This window comes from Orbicella faveolata, unplaced genomic scaffold (genome assembly GCF_042242905.1).
Source record: "Orbicella faveolata isolate gen_17 unplaced genomic scaffold, um_ofav_v1 contig_35, whole genome shotgun sequence".
Taxonomy (NCBI): domain Eukaryota; kingdom Metazoa; phylum Cnidaria; class Anthozoa; order Scleractinia; family Merulinidae; genus Orbicella; species Orbicella faveolata.
In genome coordinates, this window is record NW_028301564.1 from 10,818,395 (window position 1) to 10,845,119 (window position 26,725).

At 41.5% G+C, this 26,725-nt stretch overlaps 5 protein-coding genes and 3 pseudogenes across 6 annotated transcripts in view; 5 read left to right on the forward strand and 3 right to left on the reverse strand.

The window, feature by feature from the left end:
• The first annotated feature begins 4,625 nt into the window (after window positions 1–4,625).
• Window positions 4,626–5,698, forward strand: LOC149103223 (uncharacterized protein F54H12.2-like; annotated as a pseudogene).
• Window positions 5,699–5,765: 67 nt separating this feature from the next.
• Window positions 5,766–6,705, forward strand: LOC149103224 (uncharacterized). Its single transcript, XM_089273997.1, has one exon. It carries the CDS (start codon window positions 5,961–5,963, stop codon window positions 6,648–6,650), a length of 690 nt encoding a protein of 229 aa, XP_089130123.1. The 5' UTR covers window positions 5,766–5,960; the 3' UTR covers window positions 6,651–6,705.
• A 528-nt stretch (window positions 6,706–7,233) lies between these two features.
• LOC149103225 (uncharacterized) lies at window positions 7,234–8,014 on the forward strand. Its single transcript, XM_089273998.1, has one exon. It carries the CDS (start codon window positions 7,404–7,406, stop codon window positions 7,752–7,754), a length of 351 nt encoding a protein of 116 aa, XP_089130124.1. The 5' UTR covers window positions 7,234–7,403; the 3' UTR covers window positions 7,755–8,014.
• Window positions 8,015–10,264: 2,250 nt separating this feature from the next.
• The window catches only part of LOC149103226 (uncharacterized), a 45,946-nt gene continuing 29,485 nt past the window's right edge, over window positions 10,265–26,725 (forward strand). For both annotated transcript variants that reach the window (XM_089272650.1, XM_089272649.1), the window contains exon 1: window positions 10,265–11,568. In XM_089272650.1, the coding sequence (XP_089128776.1) occupies window positions 11,247–11,568 (322 nt within the window). In that variant the 5' untranslated portion in view covers window positions 10,265–11,246. The remainder of the gene's footprint in view (window positions 11,569–26,725) is intronic.
• Window positions 11,577–14,801, forward strand: LOC149103227 (uncharacterized). Its single transcript, XM_089272648.1, has one exon. The coding sequence runs from the start codon at window positions 12,383–12,385 to the stop codon at window positions 13,202–13,204; it is 822 nt and encodes a 273-aa protein (XP_089128774.1). The 5' UTR covers window positions 11,577–12,382; the 3' UTR covers window positions 13,205–14,801.
• On the reverse strand, window positions 19,150–20,202 carry LOC149103228 (uncharacterized; annotated as a pseudogene).
• LOC149103229 (uncharacterized) lies at window positions 22,481–23,389 on the reverse strand (annotated as a pseudogene).
• On the reverse strand, window positions 23,142–24,233 carry LOC149103230 (uncharacterized). Its single transcript, XM_089273618.1, has 2 exons — window positions 23,947–24,233; window positions 23,142–23,629 (listed from the first exon to the last, which is right to left on the reverse strand). Exons 1-2 carry the CDS (start codon window positions 24,109–24,111, stop codon window positions 23,408–23,410), a joined length of 387 nt encoding a protein of 128 aa, XP_089129744.1. The 5' UTR covers window positions 24,112–24,233; the 3' UTR covers window positions 23,142–23,407.

Consider the following 26,725-nt stretch of genomic DNA (forward strand, 5'->3'; position numbering starts at 1 on the left):
CATATAATCGCAGACGATCGCAAGCGATCGCAGAGCCGACTGTTGCATACATTTCGGACAGCGGAACTGTCAAAATTACACGCGCGTTGTGCTGGCGGGAAAATCGCAGCAAACAACAATGGCGGATGTCGAGGAGGAAACTTTGCTGCAAGCAAATTTATTTCTTCTTTTAGTCAACCTATTTTGAAATTTCCTCGGCACTGCATCTCGCCCCAATCCAGAAGGTAGCGTTTTCAATCGCTTCAGATAACGACCATACGCAGTTCTTATGTTGCGGAATTTGACCTGCGCCTCAGCCGCCGATAGATTAAATTTCTCCCCGATTTTTTCCCAGCAGTTAGTCTTTTTGCTTTTGTCTTTGAAATCTTTACTGTTACGGTAGTAAACGCACTGATATCGCGCAAATTCCTCCATAATTTTCTCGTTACTGACGTTACCTTGTTCAGCGCCAGCCATGTTTACAACAAATAAGCAGTTGCTTTGTTGCAAAGAAGCATTGAATCATGGGTCGGAATTCAAAATATCATGGGATACGTTTCGATCGCAGATCGCAGAACTTTGGTTTCCATATGATCGCATGATCGCAATTGATCGCAGACGATCGCAGACGATCGCAGAAGATAGAACATGGTTCTATCTTCTGCGATCGTCTGCGATCGCGATCGCAGGATCGCGGACGATCGCAGATGCGTGTTTCCATATGATCGCAGACGATCGCAGAACTTTTTGCGATCTGCGATCGTCTGCGATGATATGGAAACCAGCCTTTAAAGGCGGCCTGCGCTCTTCACAAAGACTTTTGTCAACAAAGTCGTGTGCAGCGACATTCTCACTTTTTTTGTTGACATGTCACACTCGAAATGGTTTGAGCGCGGGAGCCAAAAGTTCTCCAACAAAAAATTCTTCTTCCAAAGCGTTGCCAAATGGAAAGAGCGGTGCGCATAAAACTTTCTTCTACTTTATCGTTGTCCTCTTTTACTCGACGGGTCAAAGCAGTTCATCAGACGTAGTCTTTTACTCGATCGGTTCACGTAGTCTGTCGTTGATCGAGGACTTAAAAGACAACACAGGTCTTTATCTATTCGAAAGATGAAGAGGAAAATAAATGACATTTCTGTTTGAAATCCAGAGCCGAACAAAAAGACAAAGGCACGCAGCGCGTCGTACGCCTGAGTGAGCATTGTTGTCCACTGCATGTGTGAGATAATTATTCAAAATTGGAACCGTTTTAATTGATCAAAACATTTAAAAGGCCCAGGTACGAGTATTCAGTTATTAGAATCCTCTTTGGATGTCAAAGCGTACGAGACAGCAGCCCGGATTTTACGCATCACTATTTGATGACGCTTATGATCGTCGCCTCAGTTATAAGTACCGACCCAAGCAAAAGCCCGTTATTATGGGTATTTATGAAGTTGAGCGCATAGTCTCTCAACGAAATCAAGGGGGCAAAGCAGAGTATTTTATTCGGTGGAAGAATTATCCTTTAACTGAAAACACGTGGGAGCCGTCCGAACACTTCTTATGTTGATGAAATTACATGTAAAGTGATGTTAAAACGACGTTCCGAACACTCTGAGATCTTTTTTTCAACGAAAATCAAAAATGATCTCTTTGAGACCGGCTGAGGATGAAGTACTCTGCTTCGCTTCCTTTAACTCTTTTATCTCTCTGAGATCATTTTTGCCTGACATGTGCGAGAAAGTGGGGTTGACCGGGGATTCAATGAGCTCTAAAAAGAGCTCCCGATCAACGCGCTGCATTTCTTGCACAGATGACATGCTGAAAATTCGTTTATTGCAACTCGCGCAAAGCGTTACTTTAAATACGATGGTTAAGTGATGCATTTTATCAACTCTCAATTTCAATGCCTTATAGCGTCGGCGTGTGTCCTATTGTTTGTCGGGGCGGAGCTTGGCATATATTAATATTCTGCCGGGAAATTCAAAAGAGTTTCGCTCTGTTGTTCTTCTAGTCTCCGAGGCGAACGAAGGCTGAAAGATCGTTACGAGTGTTCGAAAGTTGGCAGAACGACCACTTCGAAACATTATTTTCCGTTAAAACTTGGCATAAAGCTTCCTTTAACAACATACATTCAAAGCCGTATGATAACCGTTAAGAAGGGCACTTTGAAAAAGTAAAATTCTTCCTCCAAATATTTCCTCATATAATATTTTCCCTCAAATGGACCAAACTCAGGAAAAGAAAACGACTAAATCCACTTTTCGTAAGATTTCAAAAAATGTCTCCTTTATTCCATCAATGTCTCATCTACAAAAGCCCTATGATAACCACTACGAAACACAAGTATGAAGCACGTAAACTCTAAACAAGTATGCGTAGTCGGCCATTTTCTGGTCATTTTCTTTATTGTTTAACCACCGGCAGCCTAATTAATAATTAAATTTCGCGCGCACTCTACATTTAAGTCCCGGATATGTCGCGGCATTCTGCGCGATGATCGGCTTGTTCTGCTGTCTTGTTCTGTTTTTTCTCTTGGTCTTTTTTGTAGCCCGCCGAGGCCAGTCTTTCGTCTAAATCAGTTGAAAAAAGTTCGAAAAAGATGTTCCCATTCAAGTTTAAGCTCTCAGGCGATAATTCTGCAGTTTTTTGGCCGAAACGTCGGCTTTGTTATGTTCGTGTTTTTCGGTTGCTGTGGGCGACCGTGGCTTCCTTTGTTAGGTCAAGTCTGGGGAGTGAGGTCACAAAAAATTCTAATTAATTCTGGTTTTGTTCGATTTCGCTGAAATTTTAACACGATAAAGCTGGATTGTTGAGGAATAGATTTACCGCCTGCCGATGTGTGGTAGCTATTAACGCTTAAGTGATATATCGCTTCGAAATCAGGGTTTTGAAGAGATTCTTTTTGCAACGTGTGGGTTCGGCGTGATTTTGTTATCGGAGGTTTTTGTTGACTCCGAGGGAAAAAATATCCGGAAAAGGTCATTTCATCGATGATTCAAACGAATATAAATATGTATATGTTCCAAGCGAAATTTCTGCTGAAAAAATATAATTTTTGACGAGCGCTGGGTTTTTAATTTTTTTCCCGCGAAAGTCAGTATCGGAGATGAGATTTATTAATGTTTCAACAGCCTTTGGCGAGTTAATATCACAGGTTGCGTGACTCAAAATTTGGCCGAGTGGAAGCTTGGGTCTGGTCGCCTACAAATCGAAAAAAAAAAACCACGGGTAAACCATGAACCGCGCTCGGCCCATGGCCACGCGGTTAAAAAGACTGTTAACTTCATAATCGCAAAACCCTGTGGAATGTATGCTTTCCACGACTGATATTTCAACATTGAGACTTCGCCAGTTTTTCCATCAGTTGTGTTGAATTCGAGGGATAGCAAAATTCGAATCCTTAAAGTTGGTAATCGAGAACTGAGCAAAAGTTTAGTTTAACAAGATAAGCTGTGGAAAGTTGTCTATCTATTTTATTAAGCGGGTAGTGAGTTTTCCCTTTCGGAAGCACTTTCACTTTTGATTTTACTTAGCTCTTATTAACCGAGCTGGAGGGCTGTATGGGAGAATCTTGGTCGAGGTCGTGAGTACAGACCGAACGCAGTGAGGTCTGTACACAAGACCGAGGTCAAGATTCTCCCATACAGACCGACTTAGCTCGGTTAATAAGATGTTTATTATATGGCAAAGAAAAAGACTTTAATAGCTGGTTTTCACATGACGTCACTAAAATTCGAACTACAAAACTATTGATCTTCCTGAGATGTTACTTTAATGATGTATAAGAGCAGCTGAAAACTAATATTCATACAAATTTTCGCTCCGAATGGGTTCTTGGTTTTGTGATACAGTACGGTTGAATTTCTAAGCTTTTGCCTGACGCGACATTTACATGACGGCCTAGAGAGCTGTCATGATGCTTAAAAAAGTGACTAATTTCGGAGAACTTGGCTATCTGAACAGTTCATGTCTTAGAAAAAGTATTATTTTAAAGTTTTAGACGGTTCCTTGAACTCTTTTGTAGCAAAACTGAGTGACAGATGTTTCTGTTGGTTTCCGGCCGCCATGTTGGTGCCCATACGGATGGGCACCAGCATGGCCTCTCCATACAAATCTCTATAAATTTGGGTAAAAAAATTCTCCGCGTATCTGGCATAAGAAAAATTGCTGTGACCAGAATTTTGGCGAGAGTCTTTGCATATTTACCTTCTTTCATTTCCCAGATTCTGGACTTATTCTATTGACCGGTTTTGATTTTTATTTTGATCTATTTTGAATTGCGTGACACTGAAAACCAGCAATTCGTTTAATGTAACTGGTTTCCTGACATTTTGATTGCGAACGGCGATGAACTTAACTTTAACCTGCCGAAATTAGACTGTTCACAGTCCCCTATTTTTCCGTGAGATCGTGGATGTCGATCGTTGAGTTCGACGGGCCGCCATCTTGGTCTCTTGATGCGAGCGAAACTGGGGAGAGTACAAAATGCCCGTGGGTTGGGGTGGTGGAGGGCACGGCTGGCGGAAAAAATAGGGAGACTGTAACAGCTTCACTCTGTCTCATGTTCAAGGGGCGCGGCCGCCAGTTTGGCGCCTCCGGTAGTCAAATCAATTAACAATCTCCTCCCCTGAGAAAAAACCTGTCAAATCAGGGATGATGATATGATAACACGAGAGTTGATGACGAAAATGAACGTCAATAGAACCATAGTTGCTTACCCGAACGTGAGAAGTGAAATCAGGACCTTCAACATGCAAGGGAACATGATACGAGTGCAACAATTTATTTCAAGGCAGAATTCCTAACAGAGTCATCGTTGGGCTTGTGCTTTCAGAAGCCTTCAATGGTACTGTGGCACATGACCCATTCTGTTTTCAAAAGTTTGGTGTGAGTAACATCAGGCAACTGGTCAGAGGAGAAGAGTACCCTTACGAGACCTTGGAGCTAGTGCACAACGACGGTACCCAAGATCTGAGAGGTTACTATCGATTCTTACAAGCCACAGGATGTTTGTGCAAACATCAAGGTAACATGGTCAGAAGCGAAGACTGGGGTCAAGGCAAGAATTGCACACTGCTTGTATTTGACAATGCAGCCAACGGATGTTTGGACAGTCCGGTGTTGAACCCCAAGCAGTCGGGAGAGTTACAGATCGTGCTGAACTTCGGTGTCGCACCAGGTAACAACATCACAGTCATCTTGTACGGAGAGTTTGAAAACCTCTTGGAAACAGACAAGAACAAAGCCGTGTTGTACGACATTTACCAACGCTAATGGAAAAAGTACCTCTGAATAACGTGCAACTGGATCATTTGGCGAAAGCGGATGCCATTTTGAAACCTTACTTTTACGGGACGGTGGCTTGTGATCGATTACCACGTTGACCGATCAAGAAAGAACCTCGTGGGTACATTGTAAACACAGATCCACATGATAGACCGGGCCGACACTGGCTGGCGCTTTGGACCCATAGTGGGAATGTGTGCGATGTGATGGACAGCTACGCCCTACCTTTAGAGACTTACAAGTCAACACAGCCTTTGCAAGACTGGTTAAAAAGTCAATGGAAACATGTCAATTACAATGGACAGTCTCTGCAATCGATTTACAGTAAAAGCTGTGGTGATTACGCCTTGTTCTATTTAAAAGACAGAGCGAGAGGTCAAAGCATGAACGAGTTCTTGAGGCGTTTCTCGAAACATGATTATGTAGACAACGATCACAAAATAGGCCAGATGTTAAAGAAGTTGATCGAGAAAGAGTTAGAATGGGATAAAGTGTGTAAAGTGAGACATCACCAAGACACCTCTCGTTGCGGTGTGAGATATTTAGTGTAATGATTGTTGGTTTGACATTAAAATACGATTGAAAATGTTCATTTTCCGTGTGATGATCTTGTAGTACAATGGTTAGTATTCTCGACTGTCACTCGAGAGATCAGGGCTCCATTCCCCGTTGGGTGGAATTTTTCCTTTCCATGCGGTATCAAAAGTAGCATGCCCATGCGCGTTTGGTCATTTGGACTCATGGAACGATGCAAGTCTTTTCGATTTCACACCCCTTCCAGTCTGTTGGTGGTGGGTCCTTCAGGGTGTGGCAAGACTGTGTTTACCACCAAACTTTTACTGAACAACCTCGATTTGTTTCATACCCCACCCTCCCAAATACATTATTGTTACGGAGTGTGGCAAGACGGGTTTCAGCCCATGAAAGAACAGGGGGTCAAGTTTCACGAAGGCGTTCCCGACACAGATCAACTGAAAACGTGGTTTCCTAAAGGCGGATTACTCGTCTTGGACGATCTAATGGCTGAAGGAGGGAACGATAAACGAGTGTTGGATCTGTTCACCAAACATTCTCACCATCAGAACGTCACCGCGCTCTACTTGTGCCAAGACATGTTTCCGCCGGGGAAATATGCCAAGAGTATTTCCAGAAACGCCCACTATGTCGTAGCCTTCAGGAATCCACGAGATCAATTAGGCATGAGAAATTTACTGGTACAGGCATTTCCCACCCAATGGCAAGTTTTACAAGACACGTTTCAACGTTTGACAGAACGTCCGTTCGGATACATGGTCTTGGATTTACATCCCGGCAGTTCGGACAATCAAAGGATTCTCAGCCACCTTTTAAAGGACGAAGGATGTATGAGATGTCACAAATTCATCGAGACATCGCGATGAGTTCTTCCCAAGATTCAATCACTACCGTATCTCTAATGAACGGATCCAAGAAAAGCGCCCAGTTGGTAAACAAAGATTTGTTGTACCGATTGGATGGGTTGTTTGCCTTTTACCACCGTCAGTGGTGGTGTCATCGCCAGATGTTTTACCACTTTAGGTGGTGCCACGGTTGTTTGAACGCGTTGGCATTGATCATCGTGGCAGCAGGCATTGTCGTAGGATCCGTCTCAGAAAACAGTCTCCTGATTGCCTGTTTAACTGCCGCTGGAACTGTGATTAAGGGGTGGAGCGATTTCAAAAAGTTTTCGTTCAAAATCGACTGTGTCGCTTTGCCTACACCACTTACGACAAAACATTGATCGAATTGAGAACCTACGTGCGAGGACTTCCGATGGAGGAGTTTGAGGGATTTTTAATCAAGATGCAGACCTTGGATGACACAATCACTGATTTCACACCCTCAGTATCTGACAAGTGCGTGCAAGAATACGAACAACGATTTCGCTACGACCACGTCGATAAAAGCGGGAGCACTTACGTGTGAGTGGTAGTATGTGTCATGAATAGCAAACGAAGAGTTCGTAAAAAACCAAGGAGACGTAGGAGGACACAAAAAGGGGGATTGTTACCATTGGCAGCTCTCATTCCAGCTTTAGTAGCAGCAGGCAAGGCGGCGGCTCTAGGAGGAATCTCTGGTGCAGCTGGTTACGGTGTGAAAAAGGGTTTGGAAGTTGCTTCGCGTAAACGTCGACGATGAAAAATAAACCAAAGACCAAGAAAAGAAGTAAACAGCGAGGTGGAGCACTGGCACGACGTAAACATAGATTGGTTGACAAGATCGCCGAAGGAGCTACTATGTTCTTATCGGGACCCTCACCTACCTTTGCTACGCTGGCTTTTAAATTAGCGGGTCAGGCAGCAAAAGGAATCAGAGACAATGCGAATCACTATAACAAGAGACAACGTGGAGGTGCACTGTTTACTGTTCTCAAGAATGCAGCCAAGATCGGGTACAAGCTCGGAAAGGACAAACGGTATAAGAGAATGGATGTAAAGGGTGTCACAGGCAGTTACAACAGACGTCCTGCACCTTGGGAAGTATGATTCGATTACGCAGACAACGCCCTTTCTTGGAAGCTATTCTCCAAGAGGCCAATCGGAACAGGAGACAGGAGATGTTAGAACATACTAATGCAGATCAAATCAACGCCGTGAGCGAAATGGTTCTCAATCTATTACGAAAGAGAATTCCCGTTCACCCAATCACCATGGCGAAACTGCATCGCTATAAGACAACGCTACGCGAGGTGGGGAAACGCAGAAACTCGGTCAAGAGGCGTAGAGAACATCTCCAAAAACAAAAAGGTAGCGGATTCTGGCAAGGTTTGAACGACGTGTTCCAAGCATGTCGATGTTAAACACCAGAGATTCCCACGGTTATCCACTGCAAGGTTACGACTTCGTCCCCAAACCCAAAGACACCTTGAGCGAATTGGTCAGGTTATTGCAACAAGCCAACGAAAGAGAAGACGCCCTGAAACGTGATGTGGAACATTGGCATCGAGCTTACAACGCCCTCCTTCAAGAGCATATGGCATTTAAGTACGAGGATCTGTGTTCAGCTTGCAAACGTTACCGCGACGAGACCGAAGCAGGTGAGACCATCCTGTTGTGTAAGGAGTGTTCTACAGTAGAAGAAACAAAACGTAGCCTGGAGCTGAAACTAGAAAAGGTTCATTAAGAGGTTCGTTACTGGCAAGACTGCTACGAAACGTTACTCCAGCAACATTTCGAGGATGACAGAAGAGGTCATGATGGTACCCACAAAAGAATTTGACCAATTGGTTCAGTATTACAAAGGAGAAATCACCGACAATACCTTGTTGAACAAAGCGGGTCGATTGGCCGCCGAAAGTCACGTGATACTCCGTGATAAATGGATTCCAGATTCGATTGCCATCAAGAAAATTAAACCTCTAGCTCGTCAGAGAGGTCGTTTAACCAAACGTATCAGACAAATTGGTCCTTTGTCGAGCAATAGTGCTGATGTCGGTGAAGAGGAAGATGAGGAGGAAGGAGATTTGGTGAAGGGTCCGTTGGAAACCATGTTCAAACAATTGATAAAGAACGCTTCTCGAGGTACAAAAACACCAACGATCAAGGAAGAAGTTACACCGTCTACGTCAGGTGTTAAAAAGAAGCAACCCGCTGCTAAAACACCCATTCCACCACCTGACTCGGATCTGGGAACGCTCCTAAGAAAGGCTGACATTCTCCTGGGTAAAGACAAGCGCAAAGGCAAGGGCAAACGTAAAAACGAGGCCGAACGTTTCAAACCTACGAGTGGCTGGGAAGACTGGGCCAAAGGAAAGAAACTGAGAAGAAATCTAAAACACGATTATGACTCGGACTAAGACCCGTACGCGCAAGTATCGCCAACGTGGACGTGGTTTTGACATTCAAAAATTGCTATGCAAGACGGGGATTGAATTTCACTGGCCTGGGTACCAGTACATGGGGCCTGGGACTAAGTTGGCAAAGAGACTGAAACGAGGAGACCCAGGCATCAACCGACTGGACAAGATTGCCAAACAACACGACATCGATTACAGTCGCGCTAAGAATTTGCACGACAAGTGGAAAGCAGATACAAAGATGATCATGGCCATAACGAGGTTACCTGGCAACAAAACGGTGACTGAAAAGATTGTGAAAAGAATCATGCAGGCGAAGAAAAAGTTAAAATTGTAATCGATTCTCCCTTCGGAGTTCATGTTGTTATTATTCAATAAAAGTTGACAAATGAAATATCAGACTCTGTGTTCGTTTTAAAGCAAAGTTTAGTATTAAAATCCTGATTACAATGTGTGTGCTCTATTTTAGAAACCAGGCTTTTTACTCGGTCAACAGGGAAACGAGATTAATGACGTCAACGGGGGCGGGGCTTCTGGCTACCATGGATACGTCAAACTCGAAAAAACAATAGAACTCCTTTCCATAACAATACCTTTTCATTTGTATCACAATACCTGTCAAATCTGTACTGGACTAGCCGATACCACTACTGAGATTCGTCTTAAATTTTGAGCTCCAAAAGCAGCATTTTGACGGAATTCGGTTATTATCGATTTTCTCGTAAATAAATCGATATTCAGACAAACGAAGCACGTCGCGATTTGTTTCACACTAAGGCCTGCCAAACCTGAGAATATGAGCAGAATTTTTTTTTGGGCTGTTGCCGCGATATTTTGAAAGTGTTTGCTTTTTGGGCACATTCGCTCTTAATTAGTTTAATTTCTAAAAAAGATAACAAAGGAAGAAAAAAAATAGGTTTGCAATGCGTACTTGGGGTCTTATGCTTAATTTTGTTCCTTTCGGTTGGAATGCAGTTTTCAAATGTCAATATCTGGAAGTTGAACTGGTTATTTTTTACTTATTTTAGTATGATAGTTATGTAGTCTTGTAACTGAAAAACCCTTGTAGGGAGTTGCAATAAAGTGTGCGTGCAGTGGCGGATCTAGGGGAGGGGCCTGAGGGCCCTGCCCGCCTCATTTGGGGTAAAAAGAAAAATCGCAGAAGGAAGAAAAGCCAGCAGCTAATGTGGTATTGTTATACCACATTAGTGTGCCCAACACACTCAGGCCATTATAGGACAATAGTCCTCTTGAAATGTCTCGGATTGTTTTACAGTATTGCACTTGACATTTATGGCGTAATTAGTGTGTTATCACCTGGCGGCTATTGTTATACCACATTAGTGTGCCCAACACACTCAGGCCATTATAGGACAACTGTCCTTTTGAAATGTCTCGGATTGTTTTACAGTATTGCACTTGACATTTATGGCGTAATTAGTGTGTTATCACCTGGCGGCTATTGTTATACCACATTAGTGTGCCCAACACACTCAGGCCATTATAGGACAACTGTCCTTTTGAAATGTCTCGGATTGTTTTACAGTATTGCACTTGACATTTATGGCGTAATTAGTGTGTTATCACCTGGCGGCTATTGTTATACCACATTAGTGTGCCCAACACACTCAGGCCATTATAGGACAATAGTCCTCTTGAAATGTCTCAGATTGTTTTACAGTATTGCACTTGACATTTATGGCGTAATTAGTGTGTTATCACCTGGCGGCTATTGTTATACCACATTAGTGTGCCCAACACACTCAGGCCATTATAGGACAACTGTCCTTTTGAAATGTCTCGGATTGTTTTACAGTATTGCACTTGACATTTATGGCGTAATTAGTGTGTTATCACCTGGCGGCTATTGTTTAACTGCATTAGTGTGCCCAACACACTCAGGCCATTATAGGACAACTGTCCTTTTGAAATGTCTCGGATTGTTGGTTTTGTTATGTTGCCGGCTTCTATGTGTACTTGACATTCGTTGGCTTTCACGTAAGCCTTTACGAAATGTCTCGGATTTGTTTGTGCCGTTTGTTTTCAACATATTAATCGCCCTTGGCTCATTGGCTGAAGTGCCAGTCTGCTAAGACAAGGGGAGTACACCCACTAGGTTTGAGCTTCCCAGCGTCTTAATCTGATCTACGTTTGAGTAATGTAATTTCAATTTTTCATAAGCATGCCTCCTAAACGAGCCTCTAAGCGCCAGGCGTCAAAAAGTTCCACACAGGCGGTATCGGCGAAACAGCGCCGTTCAGAGGGTAAGTCTGCGTCCCTGCCTAACAGCACGACGTCCTCACCACAGCTCAGCCTCACCGCACTGAGTGAATTGATCTCAAACGCGATTTCTGGGGCCTTACAGTCGGCCGGCATCGGCACTCTCAACATCTCTCCCGCAGTTGGCGAACAGAGACCTAGTAATCAGTCCACGTCACAGCCCACCGTGGTTGAAGATGCCGCCTCAAAAGAGATTGCAGATCTGACGAACACCGTGGCTGCGGGTAGGCTAACCTTTGCGTCCGAGAAACCGGACGGCACGTTTTCCAGTGTCATTTTTGACCTCGAGTCTCGCGTCTCGGATCGTATCAAGGCAAAGATATGGGCAAACGAATATGTTGATTTCGGGTCTCTCCTCTCCGTATCACCAGACGAGTCCAAATATCGATTATCTGTCGCAAATGACCATGATCACCCTAGTCTTTGCCTTGAGCACGTTAAGCCAAAACGGCGTAGCTTATCCATTGACCAATGGGTGACTGCATTTAATGTGTTTGTAGCTGTTTATACAATTAGGGTACCTAAGGCGACAAGTTCTCTGATTTCGGACTATCTTATCCAAGGCTTTATTGTCAAAAGAGCTCGCAGCGGGCAGAATTATGGGTCTGTATGATACGCCTCCCTTTGAAACTTTTAGGGCATCGCCCCTAGGCATCGTTCCCAAAAGGTTACCGGGAGAATTTAGGTTAATTCATCATTTGTCTTACCCGGAGGGGTTATCTGTTAATGATGGTATTCCTAAAGAGTTAGCCACCCGTAAGATATGCCACTATCGATGATGCTGTTAGGCTCATTAAAGCAATCGGACAGGGCTGTTTTCTGGCTAAGACAGACATTAAATCATCGTGCAATATATTTGAATCACTCAGCACTGCGTTAGAATGGATCGCTAAATATAGATTGCACGCGTCGTCGGTCATCCACATTTTAGATGACTTCTTATTTATTGGGCATTCGGAGGCCAAATGTCAGGTAGATCTCGATAATTTTCTTTGCTTTTGCCGTCGTATAGGCGTTCCGATAGCCGATGGGAAAACTATGGGCCCCACTAATGCTCTGCAATTCGCAGGGATCACTTTAGATACGGCATTGATGGAGGCTCGTCTTCCAGAGGACAAGCTTGCCAAATGCCGTACTCAGTTGGCGGATTTTTGCTCTCGTAAAAGCGTCACGCTGAAAGAGCTACAATCTTTAATAGGGCTCCTCAATTTTGCCTGCTGTGTTGTGGTTCCCGGGCGTTCTTTTCTGCGCCGTTTGATAGACTTGATTAAGGGTATCCGGAAACCCACACATCACGTCAGATTAACCCAGGAATGTAAACACGATCTCAACGTCTGGGGGGAATTTTTTAGCGTGTACAATGGCAAATCGTTTTTCCTCGGATCGCGATGGGCCACTTCCCAAAACCTCAATTTATTTACGGACGCGGCGGGTTCCTTGGGCTACGCCGCAGTATTTGGCACACATTGGTGTTTTGGAGAGTGGCCCGCCGCTTGGAAACAACTCCATATTACTGTCTTAGAGTTCTTTCCGATTGTCCTGGCGCTTGAGATTTGGGGACCGCTTATGCGTGACAAGTATATTGTTTTCTTTTCGGATAATCAGGCAGTTGTTGCTATAATCAATAAGCAAACTTCTAAAGATCGTTCAGTTATGGCTTTGCTTAGGCACTTCGTTCTCTGCACACTTAAATACAATATTTTGTTTCATGCTAAGCACATCGCTGGTCGCGTTAACCGCGAGAGCGATGCTTTATCTCGCTTACAGGTAGAGAAATTCAGATCACTAGCGCCTTACGCAGACGAACAACCGACGCCGGTTCCGCCGGGCTTACTACCCAACAACTGGCGCATCACTTGAACGACCTTCTGCATTCAGCCATTACTCAGGGTTCGCGTAAGACTTACCAAAGAGCTTGGTCGACATTTGTCGATTTTTCATCTGAATTTTGCGAGTCGCGTGCCTCGCTCCTTCCGGTCTCGGTAAACAATTTAGCATTGTTTATATCATATCGCTCAGCGAGGAAGTTTGCCTCCTCGACAATCTCGACGTATGTCTCCGCGTTAAGTTAAGTTCACAAGCTAGCTAATTTCCTGATCCCACTAAACAGTTTTTAGTGCAGAAGATTTTAGCGGCTCACAGTAAGCTATACTCTTCACCAACCGTTCGACTTCCAATAACACGTAGCGTGTTGCAACGATTAGTGCTCGCATTAGATCATACCAACTCATCAGCATATCAAAAGCTGTTGTACCAGACCATGTTTTTGGTGGCCTTCTATGGCTTTTTTCGAGTAGGCGAACTCACGGCCAAGGGTGCGATTTTGAAATCTTTAGTACAAATACAAGATCTTCATTTCCAATGTAAAGACAATTGCGTGACCGCCGCGACAATTGTCATCACCGACTTCAAACGTAACTCGGGTAGGCGCCCCTTTTCAGTTGTTTTGGACTGCGCAACGGGAACAGAGTTTTGCCCAGTGAATTATTTACAACGTTACTGTTCTATGCGGGGTACCACTCCGGGTGCCTTGTTCTGCTTTTCCGATGGATCCCCAGTTCAAACTAGCCATTTTACGCAACAACTGCGGCAAGCACCAAATTTTTGTGGACTTGATTCATCCAAATACAAATCTCACTCTTTTCGGATCGGCGCCGCATCGTTGGCGGCTGACCAAGGTTTATCGGATGCCCAGATTCGCCACCTTGGCCGTTGGAAATCCGTCGCGTTTAAACTGTATATTCGTCAACCTGGAGAGGTGTTTAAGACTTAAGCTCGCCTTTCAGTCAGGGGCTGGGGCATCATAATTATTATTTCTAGTCTTCAGTAAACTACCTCAGCTGTTAGCTGTAGCTAAGATCAACGCTCGCCTTCCAGGCATGGGCTGGGGCGGCAATTTTAGCCTAGTACATCCTATTTTATTTTTCCAGTTAGTTATTTTATTTTATTTTATTCCGACAAAGAACGGGCAGGTGCTGGCTTTGTCTACTATTATAAATTACTATTATTACGATTAATCATAACGTGATCCACAATTTCGCTTATCTCCAGAGTTAGTTTGCCTGTCAGACAAGGGCTGGGGCAACAATTTTATATTAGAGTAGTTGTTAATCTAGAGCGCTGGAACGCGTGCTCTTATCGAGCCCGAGAACTAGCCGTAACTCGTTGGGGCTTCAAGGACATGTCAGAGAAGGGCCTGGTGTTCCTGATGCCTTCATATTACATAGTTTCCATAATCTTTATATTTGGTCGTTTCTGCACTATTTCATAGTGCGTGCGTGCGTGCGTGCCTGCGGCTTGGGTTGGGGCTCGCCACAGGATGTGGCTTGTGGCTGTTTTTCGCCCCAACTTTATTCACTGAATCAAATATAGCGATGTTTAATTGATTAATTTGACACCTTAGCATTTGAATGGTTTGAAATAAACGCCACGTGAGTGGCCAAATTAATCCAAACAAGTGTTTCAGTGATTCAGTGGTTTCTGGCCGCACGCACGACCGCAATTATAACCATTTCATTATAGCCTTTTGTGCGCTGGGTTTATAAATAGGCGTCGCTCTCGGCATAAAGAAACTTATGGGAATGCATAACAAAGAGACATATACGCGCGTATATACGCGCATATGTGCGCGTAATAACAAACGCGTATACGCAACATACGCTCGTATGATACGCGTCTGCGTAGTTCGCATATATCTGAGCTGCACTGTACAGTATTTTCAATTGAGATGCAGCAATACAGAGTCTTTTCTCAAGTGCTGTGCTGTGAATTCATCGCAGCTGGACAAAATCCTTAACTTTGTTCAGTATGAACGTGAACAAACATGTGCACGAAGTTGCATTGTAAATAGCTGACAATTGGAGGGGATTATACTAGATATTGCTAGATGATGACTTTCACAAACCTCTCAGTGAATACTTCAAAAGTGTCACACAAAAAGCCCTCCGACTGTCAAACTATATGTGTAAAGTGAGAACTCAAGTCGCAGAGCAATTTATTAATCTTAAGTCTACGTTTGTTCAGTGACATTGAAACAGAGATAAATTTAAGTCAATCATTACATGTGAGCAGAGAAGGCAAATATGTCTCTCAATATACATGTATTACATGTCTACATGTATGCAAATATGCTTCATGAGTATATGTGAGTTAATGAATTTTCCTTGTTGTTATTTTCCTTCTGAGATGTAATTGTTGTTTTCTATGGGTTTTACAGTTTGCCATAGAGCAAGAAGTTTTTTTAAAATTTATTTTTGCCTCCTGTCCACACGTGTCCATGTGACTTTGCTTTCATGAACAAGCTGGCTCCAATTTATTCCATGCTGGAAAGGATCATGATTAGAGGCAAAAAATTCCATAAACAGGTGCATGTCCCTGGAAATGGGCAAGTTACATCCATGAAAGTTTTTGATCTTCTTCACAAAGAAATCATCAGTCTTACCAAATATGGAATTAAGGTGGTTGAGTAAGCTAATTTAGAGACAATAACTTTTAAACATTTGAGAAGACTATGCCACATTTTTGACAAGTTTGAGGATTGCCATAAATTTTAGAAGCAACTTGGAGATGGAAAGGGGTTAAGTGCAGCTCATAGTTAGCAGTGAGAAGGAACGAACATTAAAATAAAAAAATTAAATGCTGATGGTCAATTTGCAATATGGTTACTGCAATAGCTTTGGCAGAAGGCAACGTCATGGTTGAAATGTCATGGAAATGTGGTAGTTCATATAAGAAACAACTTGCACTAATGGCAAGTTGTGGATTTTTCATTTTACATGAGCTTTAAACTGGCCATAACGGACATGCGTCTGTGTAAAAAAAAATTAATAAATAAATACATACAAGTTGATATTACTATGAATTTCATTTTAATGGTTTGACGTAGTTATAATTAACTTTGAACAACGTTTGCTTTTAAAACATCTACATCTGAAACTGTGATGCTATTACAGGTCACATTCTCATAAAACAAAATCTGTTTGCATAAATATACCCTGTAACATAGTTCCATACTTAGCTTAAAATAAAAGCATTTGAAAAGTCCTGTTCAAGTTAAGTATAGCGGTACCTCAACGTGGCTCAATAGTCTAAAATTGGTAATTTTGCCAACATTTTGACAAACACGTCTACTTTTGATCATATCATTCTGTTTTTGCCATATAGATAAGTAGGTCTTAAACAAAACTTTGCTGTAAGTCGGGGCACATTTCTCAAATTTCGGAGGGGCATCCATTTCTGAAAGCCAAATAGTGAGTATACTTCTGGCAAAGGTATCTGTGCGCTGCTTCATGCTGTTAAGCTAAAACTTTGTATGCTTCTGTTGAACTGTTATGACTGTGCATTGACTTATTTTCAAGCACATAGTTTGATACATTCATGATTTAACAATTTCCAAAGAAGCAGCAAAAAAGCCACTTGACGTCCTTTCAAAGAAAATTGAATAACTCATGATACAAAAGTAAAAACTTGGTATGAATAGGTCATCGCACATTGCTATTGATACTCAATAAGGGACCGTTCATTTTTTATGAGGGAGGGGGGGCTGGTGGGATTTGGGAAGCACCATTTAAAAATCGCATGACCCCCCCTCAGCTTACCAATTTTTTCACATGGCCCCCCCTTATAGCGGTCATTTTTGGGGATGACCCCCCCCCCAAAAAAATTGAACAAACAATATTTAGATTTCAACTTTTTTAATATTTCTCTATTACCCCCTACTTCACGTTATTGTGCTCACTATGAAGACAATATTTACAATCTCTATACGACAGAGAGCTGTTGTTTAAAAAACAAATCAAAAGAAAGAGAAGTCAATTTCGGATCTCCTAGTTATGGCTCGCCCTGAGCGTGTGGCATTTGGCCTCTCATTGGCATCTTCCTCATCTGAATTGATGAATGCAAGAATGACGTCACTTGAGTCATCTTCTCCCCCAGAGTCAATGGCATCACTGTCATACTCATCATTGTCACTTTCATCCGTTTCACTGCTGTCAGCACTTGCCCTGTTGTCATTTTGTGTCAATGTCCTGGCATTTCTCAGTGTTGGTTGGCCAGCTCTGAGAGGACTCTTCTGCTGCAAGCATGAATGTCTTACAATTGCCTTTACTTTCTCACTCTTGCTGCTTTTCAAATGCTGCTTCAGCCCGTGGTGGTTTGAGTACTTGTTTAGTTCTGGAACACGTAGCTTTTTAAGCTTGGTTAGACCTCCGCACAACTCAGTCCAAGGATAATCCTCCTCCCTACTTAACTTTGCCTTTTCTTCTGCTCTCTTTTTCCTTTTAAATTCCAGCACTTCAAGATGCTGAAGATAATCCACCACAAACTTCGATTTGAGAATAAACTTATCTGCAAATAGAGCAACGCTCTCTGGGTCAGATAAAACCAGCCTGCCACTTCCATGCTCTTTCTTCTTTATATTGTTAATCCAATCGGGGAAAGAGCGCATTACTACATGAGCATCATGAAAGAGGCTCATTCCAAAATGCGCAATAATGGCAAAAGCGACGAGTCGTTTAAGAAAAGGTTTACAGCTGAACGATCCAGGCAGTTTGACATCTTACAAGCAAAAGAAGCAATTTTTCTAGGTGCGGATGGCTGTTCAGAAAGGGCGAGTGAGTTTTCCATGCAAGGGTACCAGTTGAAGCCCAGTGATGGAAGAAAACTGAACTTCTCCATCAAAGAGAACAGAGCAATGGTGGAAAAGTTGAATGTCATATTGAAAGATGTAAAGGAACACGATTCCACACTCTTTCAGTCCAATGGGCTTGCTTTAAAGCAGGACGAAGAATTTGCCCACAGTTTTAATGTAAAACAGATCAAATGTACAGAAGCTAAGTTGATGAAGGTCACGCAGGACATGGAAGCACTAGAAAATAAGAAGAGCAATTATAACAGCATATTCAAAGGCATACTCAAACAGCACATCAACAAAAGGAGAAGGAAAAAAGAAAACCGCAGAAAGTCAAATGAAAGAAAGAGGAAGCGGACTGAAAACAACGTCCATGGAATCTGTGTTGGAAACCCGCTAGTAAATGATCTTCCACAATGCCTTGTGTACCCTCCTAGAACGGCCGTCCCGGAAGAGTGTCTTAAAGTTGAGGATGTTGCCACGTCGATATTTAGAGGAGATGGGCCATACATCGCCCAGCTCTTGGAAGGAAATTATTTCACCAATGCTGCAAGAAGCAGAATCACCACCAACCTTGAGCGGGAAGTCAGAGATTATGTTTACACCTTCATGTACCCTGAAGAGTACACTCTGACGGAAAGCATTGCTGCTTCTTGCAGCATTGGTGAAAGAGACTCCCATAGCAGCACAAGCGGCCACGAAGAACTCGACGACAGCGGAGATGAAGATGAGTGCCGGTGAAAGTTGCATTCGAAAATAACAGTGTTAAATACTTCTTTTCAGTAGCTACAAATGCTTTTTGTCGCCAAACGTTTTTTAAAGCAGAAGGAAAGTTTGTAATAAATTTGTATCCTGCCTTCTATGTTTATTCTATAGCAATTTTTTTGATATTCAAACATTATGCCATTTTAAAGTTTTACTAAAATATTTCACGTGACCCCCCCTTTTTCCCTTATTTTTTTAGGATGGCCCCCCCTCGAAAGCCATTTTTTTTCGCATGGCCCCCCCCAAATCCCACCAGCCCCCCCTACCTTATAAAAAATGAACGGTCCCTAAACTGTGAAAATTTCATGAGCATATTTAACATATTATTTGAGATATTATTGACACAAGATTTCAAAACCTCTGAAATACGGAAAATTAGAATAAAGTGCACCAAGGCCATTGCAGAGGTCACTCAGTGTCTAAAACAAACTCGGAAGGCACCAGGTTCATACTGCTGTCCCTCTCTGGCTTGTAAAGAGTCAGTGTATCCTTTGCAGTGAGAATGGGGAAGCCGGTTGTAATCGAGTGTTTTGTTTGCCTTGATACAATGCACTCGAGGAGACTGCAAGAAAGGTAACAAGTTCCACCACTGCCAGACCAGATTGCATTTCTTTTGTGGCACACTGCCAATTAAGGGCATTGATGGCCTCATTTTGGTTTTGCGTACCACTATGAAGGCATCTTTTCAGGAGGTCTTGCTCAAAGCTTCAAAAGTGGGACGAACTGTATTTGCAGAGCTTATGGAAGGGGATGGCTATGTTCACAGTCTGAAGTTCTCTTGCAATGTCTGTCTGATATCCACACCATGAATCTTCTCCGGACGGACACAGGTCATGGTCTGGACTAACATCTGTGGACTGGGTGTGATACTAGATTGCCATCACTGCTTTCCTCATTGCCTCAATGTCATGGGTATTAGGGAGCTTTAGATTGGACTAAGAGTGTGCGATTGAGCACGAGTACGATTTTCGATTTTCAAACCAGTGACGTTTTGTAGCCCTAGTTCGTCATGTTGGTTTTAGGCAGACAGGGTGGCTCATTGGATGAAATGGGTATGTGTTGTGATAATGTGAAGCCTGAAAAATAGAATTGAAAAGTCGTTCTCGTACTCGATCTCGTACTTGTAGTCAAATCTAAAGTGCCCTATTGTCTCTGATGGCTTTCCCATAATAAACCTGAAGCTTTTCGATGGTGTTGTCGGTTAGCTTTCTCCTGCCACCAAGTGATGTTCCATCCTTGAAGCGTGAGTGAGTGATTCTTTTCTTCAAGGATCGAAGTCGTGATCCCAAACGTTTTTGAACGCGTCCCACACATTCCAGTTTTTCAATTCAACATTCCCATAAACAGCTTAATCAACAATCAGTTTATGTGCCTTACTGTCCCCATCTCACAGAAATTCTGTGAAGTGGACACCGTTGTTTTGAACAGAACGTTGGAAAATCGAAAGCATGCCACAAGCATCCATCGACCCAGAAGAACCACGATAATTTGCTTGGCACAGATGCTGGTGTCCTTCCCACCACTCATGAAACTTGTCAGCTCCTTCTTTGTCTCTCCAGGGGCACTCTTTTGATATAATTTCAACATCCAGCGCCTTGCCTGTAACTTTAGATAATGCTGTTACAACTCCGTAGGCTGAGGAATAACCTCTCCTTCTCCATGTGCCATGCCCGGATACTCCAATATTAATAATCTCATCTTCTTCTGGCTCATAAAATTGGTTAACTTCTTCAACAGCCACTCATGCTTTCTTTGGCTACAGTTTCTACAGCATTACGAACTGTACCTAAATGGTCACGGTACGAGTTCCGTTCATTGGTGGTAGCATATTCATCACACCAGTAAATTTTACTATCTAGACCTTGATGTCCAACTCCGATATTTTGTGTTGCAAAACAACTCTTCTGTTGACTTCAAATGCTTGGCCCTGGTCGATTTTGCTTGGGGTATAAAAAATTATTGGAATAATTACACTTGGACGTACACTTCAGTACAAGGAGAGTGACAAACCCCTTTTTGGAGTCTTGATCTTCTTCGAAATTAATGCTTTGCATATATTTGCATATTTGAAAAGAGTACACTAAAACGTGTTGAAGGCAGAACCAAGCATGCCAATGTTAAAGGAGGCCAAAAACCCTCTGGAGGTCCTCACTCTTCCTTACTTAAACGTTATTCAACTTCATCTAGTTTTCTGACAGAAGCAGGAAGCAACTTGACTTTGCTACAATCCAAATCCGACACGGTTTATTAAGGCGTCTTCTCATCTTCATCTTCCGAGTCCTCGCTTTTTTCCATCGATTGTTGCTAATTTATGTCTACTTATACTTATTCCCAGTAAACCTCCTTTTCTTTCTTCGAACGTTTCTAAATTTCCTCTTTGGCGGCATAATTTTCAAGATGTTTCAGTAGATAGGTTGTAAACGATTGCAAACAATTTCTGTTACTATTTGTTTTGCATAGGTGAATGTTTATTGTCCTCAACGAAGTCCCAAACTCCTTAACAGTCTCCTAATTGATTAAGGGCACTTAACACCAAATTTCTTAAATTTAAGTTAAAAACATGGCATTTTAATTCACAAAATGACCCGTAAACAACTCTTGTCTCCATGGAAACCAGTGCAATAGTTTCAGAAAAGCTAAAAAACAATAAAATTCTATCAAAAAACAGATTAAGAACACTTCCAAATCTTGAAAGTATAGTGATTGTTAATGTCAAAAAAAGGTTCCAAAAATACAACATTTTTGTGATTTTTCGACTACTGATCCACCATTGTGGGGTTGGTTTTCTGTCACACTGACACCTTGATCTCTTTCATGAGACTGTGACCACAGAGGAAACAGTGTTTACTTTCACCATCTTTGGGCATGTCACAATAGCAATGATGTTGTGGATTCTCCAAAACATGCCTGGGAATAAGGGTGCTGTGGGAGTGATGGAAAACTAAGAGTGAGGGCTGTTGGAATAGAAGCCCCAACTTACTGATGTAGTCATGCTAAAAAGCCTGTGATCAACGGTGTTTATGCAGACTGTTTCCGGCAAAGCTTGCAATTTGGACATGTTTTGCCTTCCACCTTGCATGGTGTTGATTCCTAATCCAACCCCAAATTTGTTAAACATTTTCTTTGAGTAAGGATAAACTTAGTGGCCAATACGTGACAGAGCAAGATATGTGACCAAACAAAGCAACTGTAGTAAACTAATCATGCGATAACTAAGAAAGTCTATAGACAATTGGTAGTAGCTGTAGCTAAGTAACCTGGGGTCATTTGAGTCACTCCAAATTACTGCAATGATTGCTTCCACTAAATACATAATCCATGCAAAATTAGGCGAGAATCTTTGCCTTTTAACCTGTGAGTGAAATCTTTGTCTTTGGCCCTGTCTTCAGTGACCCACTTGTCCAGTTGTTTTGTTATCCTCCCAGCCTTAATATCCTGTTCCATTGCCTTCAAATACCTGAACATTGCAGAGTTAGCGGGCAAGTCATCGAGACTGTTAAGATTGGTAGGGAGGTTGCTTGAAGCAATAGCAAGATTTATCAACATGGAATGTAGATGTTGGACAATATTATTTTTAAGGGTGAAGTGGCTCAAAAAAATCCTTTTACAGAGCTCATCTCTCAAAGGTTTTAATTCTTGACTGGATTTTTTTCCAGCCATCAGTTGAGTTACTTTGCTTCTGTTTGTTGATGACACTAAATGACTAGGTAATTTGCTCTTGAAGTTATCAACCAGACATGCAATACTAATTATTTGTATTTATTGCCAGCGCTTCCAGTTACAATCCTGAGACTTTCCGAATTTTCTAGTCAATGCAGTGCAGATATCTTGGCTCACATTTGAAATGCTAGAAAAATATTTTTCTGAATTATTTCATTGGAAAAGGCTCAAATGAAAAGCTGACATGTTGCCCATAACTGTATAGGTTTTGTTCTCTACTACCTCTATATCTGAAACACGTTTCTCTGTATACAGTGAAACAACCTTGCGGTCTTCCTACAGTTAGCTTTAAATAGCAGGAAGTTACCACTGGGACTAACTATTCAACGTCCCACATTTAAAAAACTGACAAGCCAAGACATAGATTGGTTCCACTTCCCAAAGGGGGTCTATCACCACCAGTGGCTACCTTAAATGCCCCCTCCTCCTCACGGAGCCAAACTAGTTTTTTTGCCAGGTTTTCTGAACTGATCAGTCTTAAAATAAAACTTGGCCAGCATAAGATGGCAATTTTCCAGTTTCCTGTACACCCCATCAGCTAGGTGATCTGGTGGAAGTTCATGGCACAAGGTGTCTCTGACTGGATGAACTTCCGAAACATCAATTTCTGCAATTTTGTTAACTTAAACCCCGTAGGAAAGGGGTACCCATACAAAACTGAATTCTTTCTTTTGAAATTGAAGCTTTTTTGGTTAGCTTCCGTGTGTTTTTTTTATTACAAGGGCTGATCTAGATTGCTGGTATTTCACTTTGCCAATTACTCCTCCTGCATAGAGCAGGGAAAGTGAACAAAGAAAATTTTGATCACATTTTTCATACTCTTTTACATGACCTTTTAATAACAGCTGTACTAACCTTTCTCATCTTTTTTGATGATGTAAGGTGTTAACTTAGATCTGATATCTTCCATACTTAATTAAGGTAGAGGACATGCTTTTCAAGGCAGGGGTTCAGTTTTCAACTGATCCACCTTTCACCTCTGATGCTGCCACTAATGTCTCTAATTGTCTTCTACTCGCACTTCGCTGTGGCAAATTTAACTTTCTCTTATCATTTAGTTGACTTGGGCTGGTATTTCTTAGAGTGGAAGTGTTCTTTGTAACTTCAAGTGTCAAACTTCTGCACAAGACAGCAGGGAGGTCATCAAAGGTGTTCTTTATTTTGTTTTTTTCCTGCAGGGCAAAAACATATGATATTAGGATAACAAAGAAAGAAGTGAATAAATGAGAGAAGGAACAGTAAGAAATAATCAAAAATTTTAAGATAATGCAAAAAGCGTGAAATAATGATGATAAATGTAACAAAGTAAATAATACTACCAAAGTAGGGTAAAATGATCAAAAAATTATGTTTCTATTTTGTGGAGGATTAATAGTGGGGACTATCCTTAAATTGTCAGTGTACTGGTGACAGGGATGAAGGATTAAATACTGATGACAAAGTTTATGTTATATTTTGCAGATATAGCACTTGCTTAAGTTAATCTTACCTTGTCATGTAGTCTTTGAACATGTTTCTTCAAAGCACAAATTAACTCTGATTTGGAAAGATATTCTGTCTTGAGCACAGCCCTCTGTTTAGCTAACTTCCCAACAGGAAAGTGCATCTTGCATTTCTTCAATGTTTTCTGGGTTCTTCTGGACTCGTTCCGCATGTAAACCACTCAATAGTCTCCAAAAACTTGAGAATCCCACAAGGTGAAAATGTCCACTGCAAAAACAAAGCCATAGAAACACAGGCAAGGTTGTTATTGCCATGTCTTCTGTTATAAAACTCAAGATGGAATCTATTATTGTGACACCATTTCACCCATATATAAAATCCACTGTGAAAAAGAATGATTACATTGTTCTACGACTTTAAAAAACCCGTCGTTAGTGTCTCAGTGTATCTGTGTGTGGAAATACAGCTGTATGCTTTGGAAATACAGGATTGATAGTGGGGACTATCCTTAAATTGTCAGTGTACTGGTACTGGTAAATAGATCGTCTTTGAACTACAATCAATACAAATATTGTCTGAAACATGCCTTACCAGAAATGAGTCACAAGATTTGGGGAGTCAACACCATAATGATCTCATACATTGTTCCCATATAAACTAACATGTGTTAGCGTTTTGAAGAATTCCACAAACAAGGTAAATTTTGCCAACAGGACTAAGGCCAATCTGGAGCTGCTGGTAGAACTCAACGAACTTGTAGTAATTTGAAATGCAGCCAAACATCCATTCTACATGCAGTACTGCATGGTCAGATCTGCTGAATTTCCACTCAGCATTACATCAATCTTCCAAGTCATATTTGTCATACTTCCAATACTGAAATATTCTTCTCTAAAATGGTAACTTCCTCATAATTTATGATATTGTGGAAATAAGAGACCAGCAGAACCTCTCAAACACTTTAAAGGCTGTAAGCTGCTGCTATGTTTATTGTCTCGTTTGGTACTAAATCCAACGAATGAGGTGATGTCAGTTCCAGTACTTCCCTCCTCGATTACGGTCAGACAGTGGCGTCTTCATGGGTCTGCATGCATGTATTGCATGCATAAGACCCCAAACATCACTGCTACTGGCTGGGAAAATAAAGAACGAAAAAAATAGGAATGAAATTGAAAAGTTTTACTTGCTTTGGTGATTGGACAAGAAGTGGCTCTTTCTTTTATAATTGTCTCGGTCTCTGAAACGAGGATAACCAGATAATTTCATGAATGTTTCCAACTGTGTAACATGTCCTCGTGTATTCTCTTACCGTAGCTTTTTGCGCTATTTCTTAACAATGTCAGTGGGCTTTAACTTTAACTTAACCTACGGATTAAAACCTCAAGTCAGTCGCATCAAAATTGCCACAGTTTCACAGACGATACATTTTCCAAGTTAAGTTGCCCATAGCCACTTTGATTTGTTATGCTGATAATAGAGATTGATCTGCAGTTTGCAAAGTTGTATGTTACTTTAGTTAACTGTAATGCAGTGACTTTTTTCATCTTACTTTTTTCCTAGTCCGCTTTGGATTTATGGAATCTAGAAATAAGTTGCACATATAACTTTAAAAATGTATTTTTGTCTTTGGTGTAGACGAATGTTATATACAGTATTTTCTATTGAGATGCAGCAATGCAGAGTCTTTTCTCAATTGCGGTGCTGTGAATTCATCGCAGCTAGACAAAAACCGTAACTTTGTCCAGTATGAACGTGAACAAACATGTGCAAGAAGTTGCAGTGTAAATAGCTGACAATTGGAGGGGATTATACTAAATATTGCTAAATGATGACTTTCACAGACCTCTGAGTGAATACTTCAAAAGTGTCAAACAAAAAGCCCTCCGACTGTCAAACTATATGTGTAAAGAGAGAACTCAAGTCACAGAGCAATTTATAAATCTGAAGTCTGTACGTTTGTTTAGTGACACTGAAAAAGAGATAAATTAAATTTAAGTCATAATCATCACATGTGAGCTGACAAGGCAAATATGTCTCTCAATATACACGTATTACATGTCTACATGTATGCACATATGCTTCATGAGTATATATGAGTTAATGAATTTTCCTTGTTGTTATTTTCCTTCTGAGATGTAATTGTTGTTTTCTATGGGTTTTACACCTTGCCATAGAGCAAGAGGTTTTTCTAAAATTTATTTTTGCCTCCTGTCCACACGTGTCCATTTGACTTTGCTTTCATGAACAAGCTGGCTCCAATTTATCCCATGCTGGAAAGGATCATGATTAGAGGCAAAAAATTCCATAAACAGGTGCCTGTCCTTGGGAATGGGCAAGTTACATCCATGAAAGTTTTTGATCTTCTTCACAAAGAAATCATCAGTCTTACCAAATATGGAATTGAGGTGGTTGAGTAAGCTAATTTAGTGACAATAACTTTTAAACATTTGAGAAGACTATGTCACATTTTTGACAAGTTTGAGGATTGCCATAAAATTTAGAAGCAACTTGGAGATGGAAAGGGGTAATTGCAGCTCATGGTTAGCAGTGAGAAGGAAGGAACATTAGAACAAAAAAAATAAAATGCTGATGGTCAATTTGCAATATGGTTACTGCAATAGCTTTGGCAGAAGGCAACGGCAATGGTTGAAATGTCATGGAAATGTGGTAGTTCATACAAGAAAAAACTTGCACTAATGGCAAATTGTGGATTTTTCAACTTAAATGAGCTTTAAACTGACAATGATTGACATGCGTTTGTGTAAAAAAAAAAATGAATAGATACATACAAGTTGATATTACTATGAATTTCATTTTAATGGTTT

What these genes read in the sequence shown, in the direction of transcription:
- LOC149103224 (XM_089273997.1), top strand. Translation starts at nt 5,961, where the DNA reads ATGCCCATGCGCGTTTGGTCATTTGGACTCATGGAACGATGCAAGTCT.
- LOC149103225 (XM_089273998.1), top strand. Translation starts at nt 7,404, where the DNA reads ATGAAAAATAAACCAAAGACCAAGAAAAGAAGTAAACAGCGAGGTGGA.
- LOC149103230 (XM_089273618.1), bottom strand. Translation starts at nt 24,111, where the DNA reads ATGCGGAACGAGTCCAGAAGAACCCAGAAAACATTGAAGAAATGCAAG. An exon ending in TTCAAAGACTACATGACAAG is followed by an intron (nt 23,630 to 23,946) that starts GTAAGATTAACT and finishes TTTGCCCTGCAG; the next exon opens with GAAAAAAACAAAATAAAGAA.
- LOC149103227 (XM_089272648.1), top strand. Translation starts at nt 12,383, where the DNA reads ATGGGCCCCACTAATGCTCTGCAATTCGCAGGGATCACTTTAGATACG.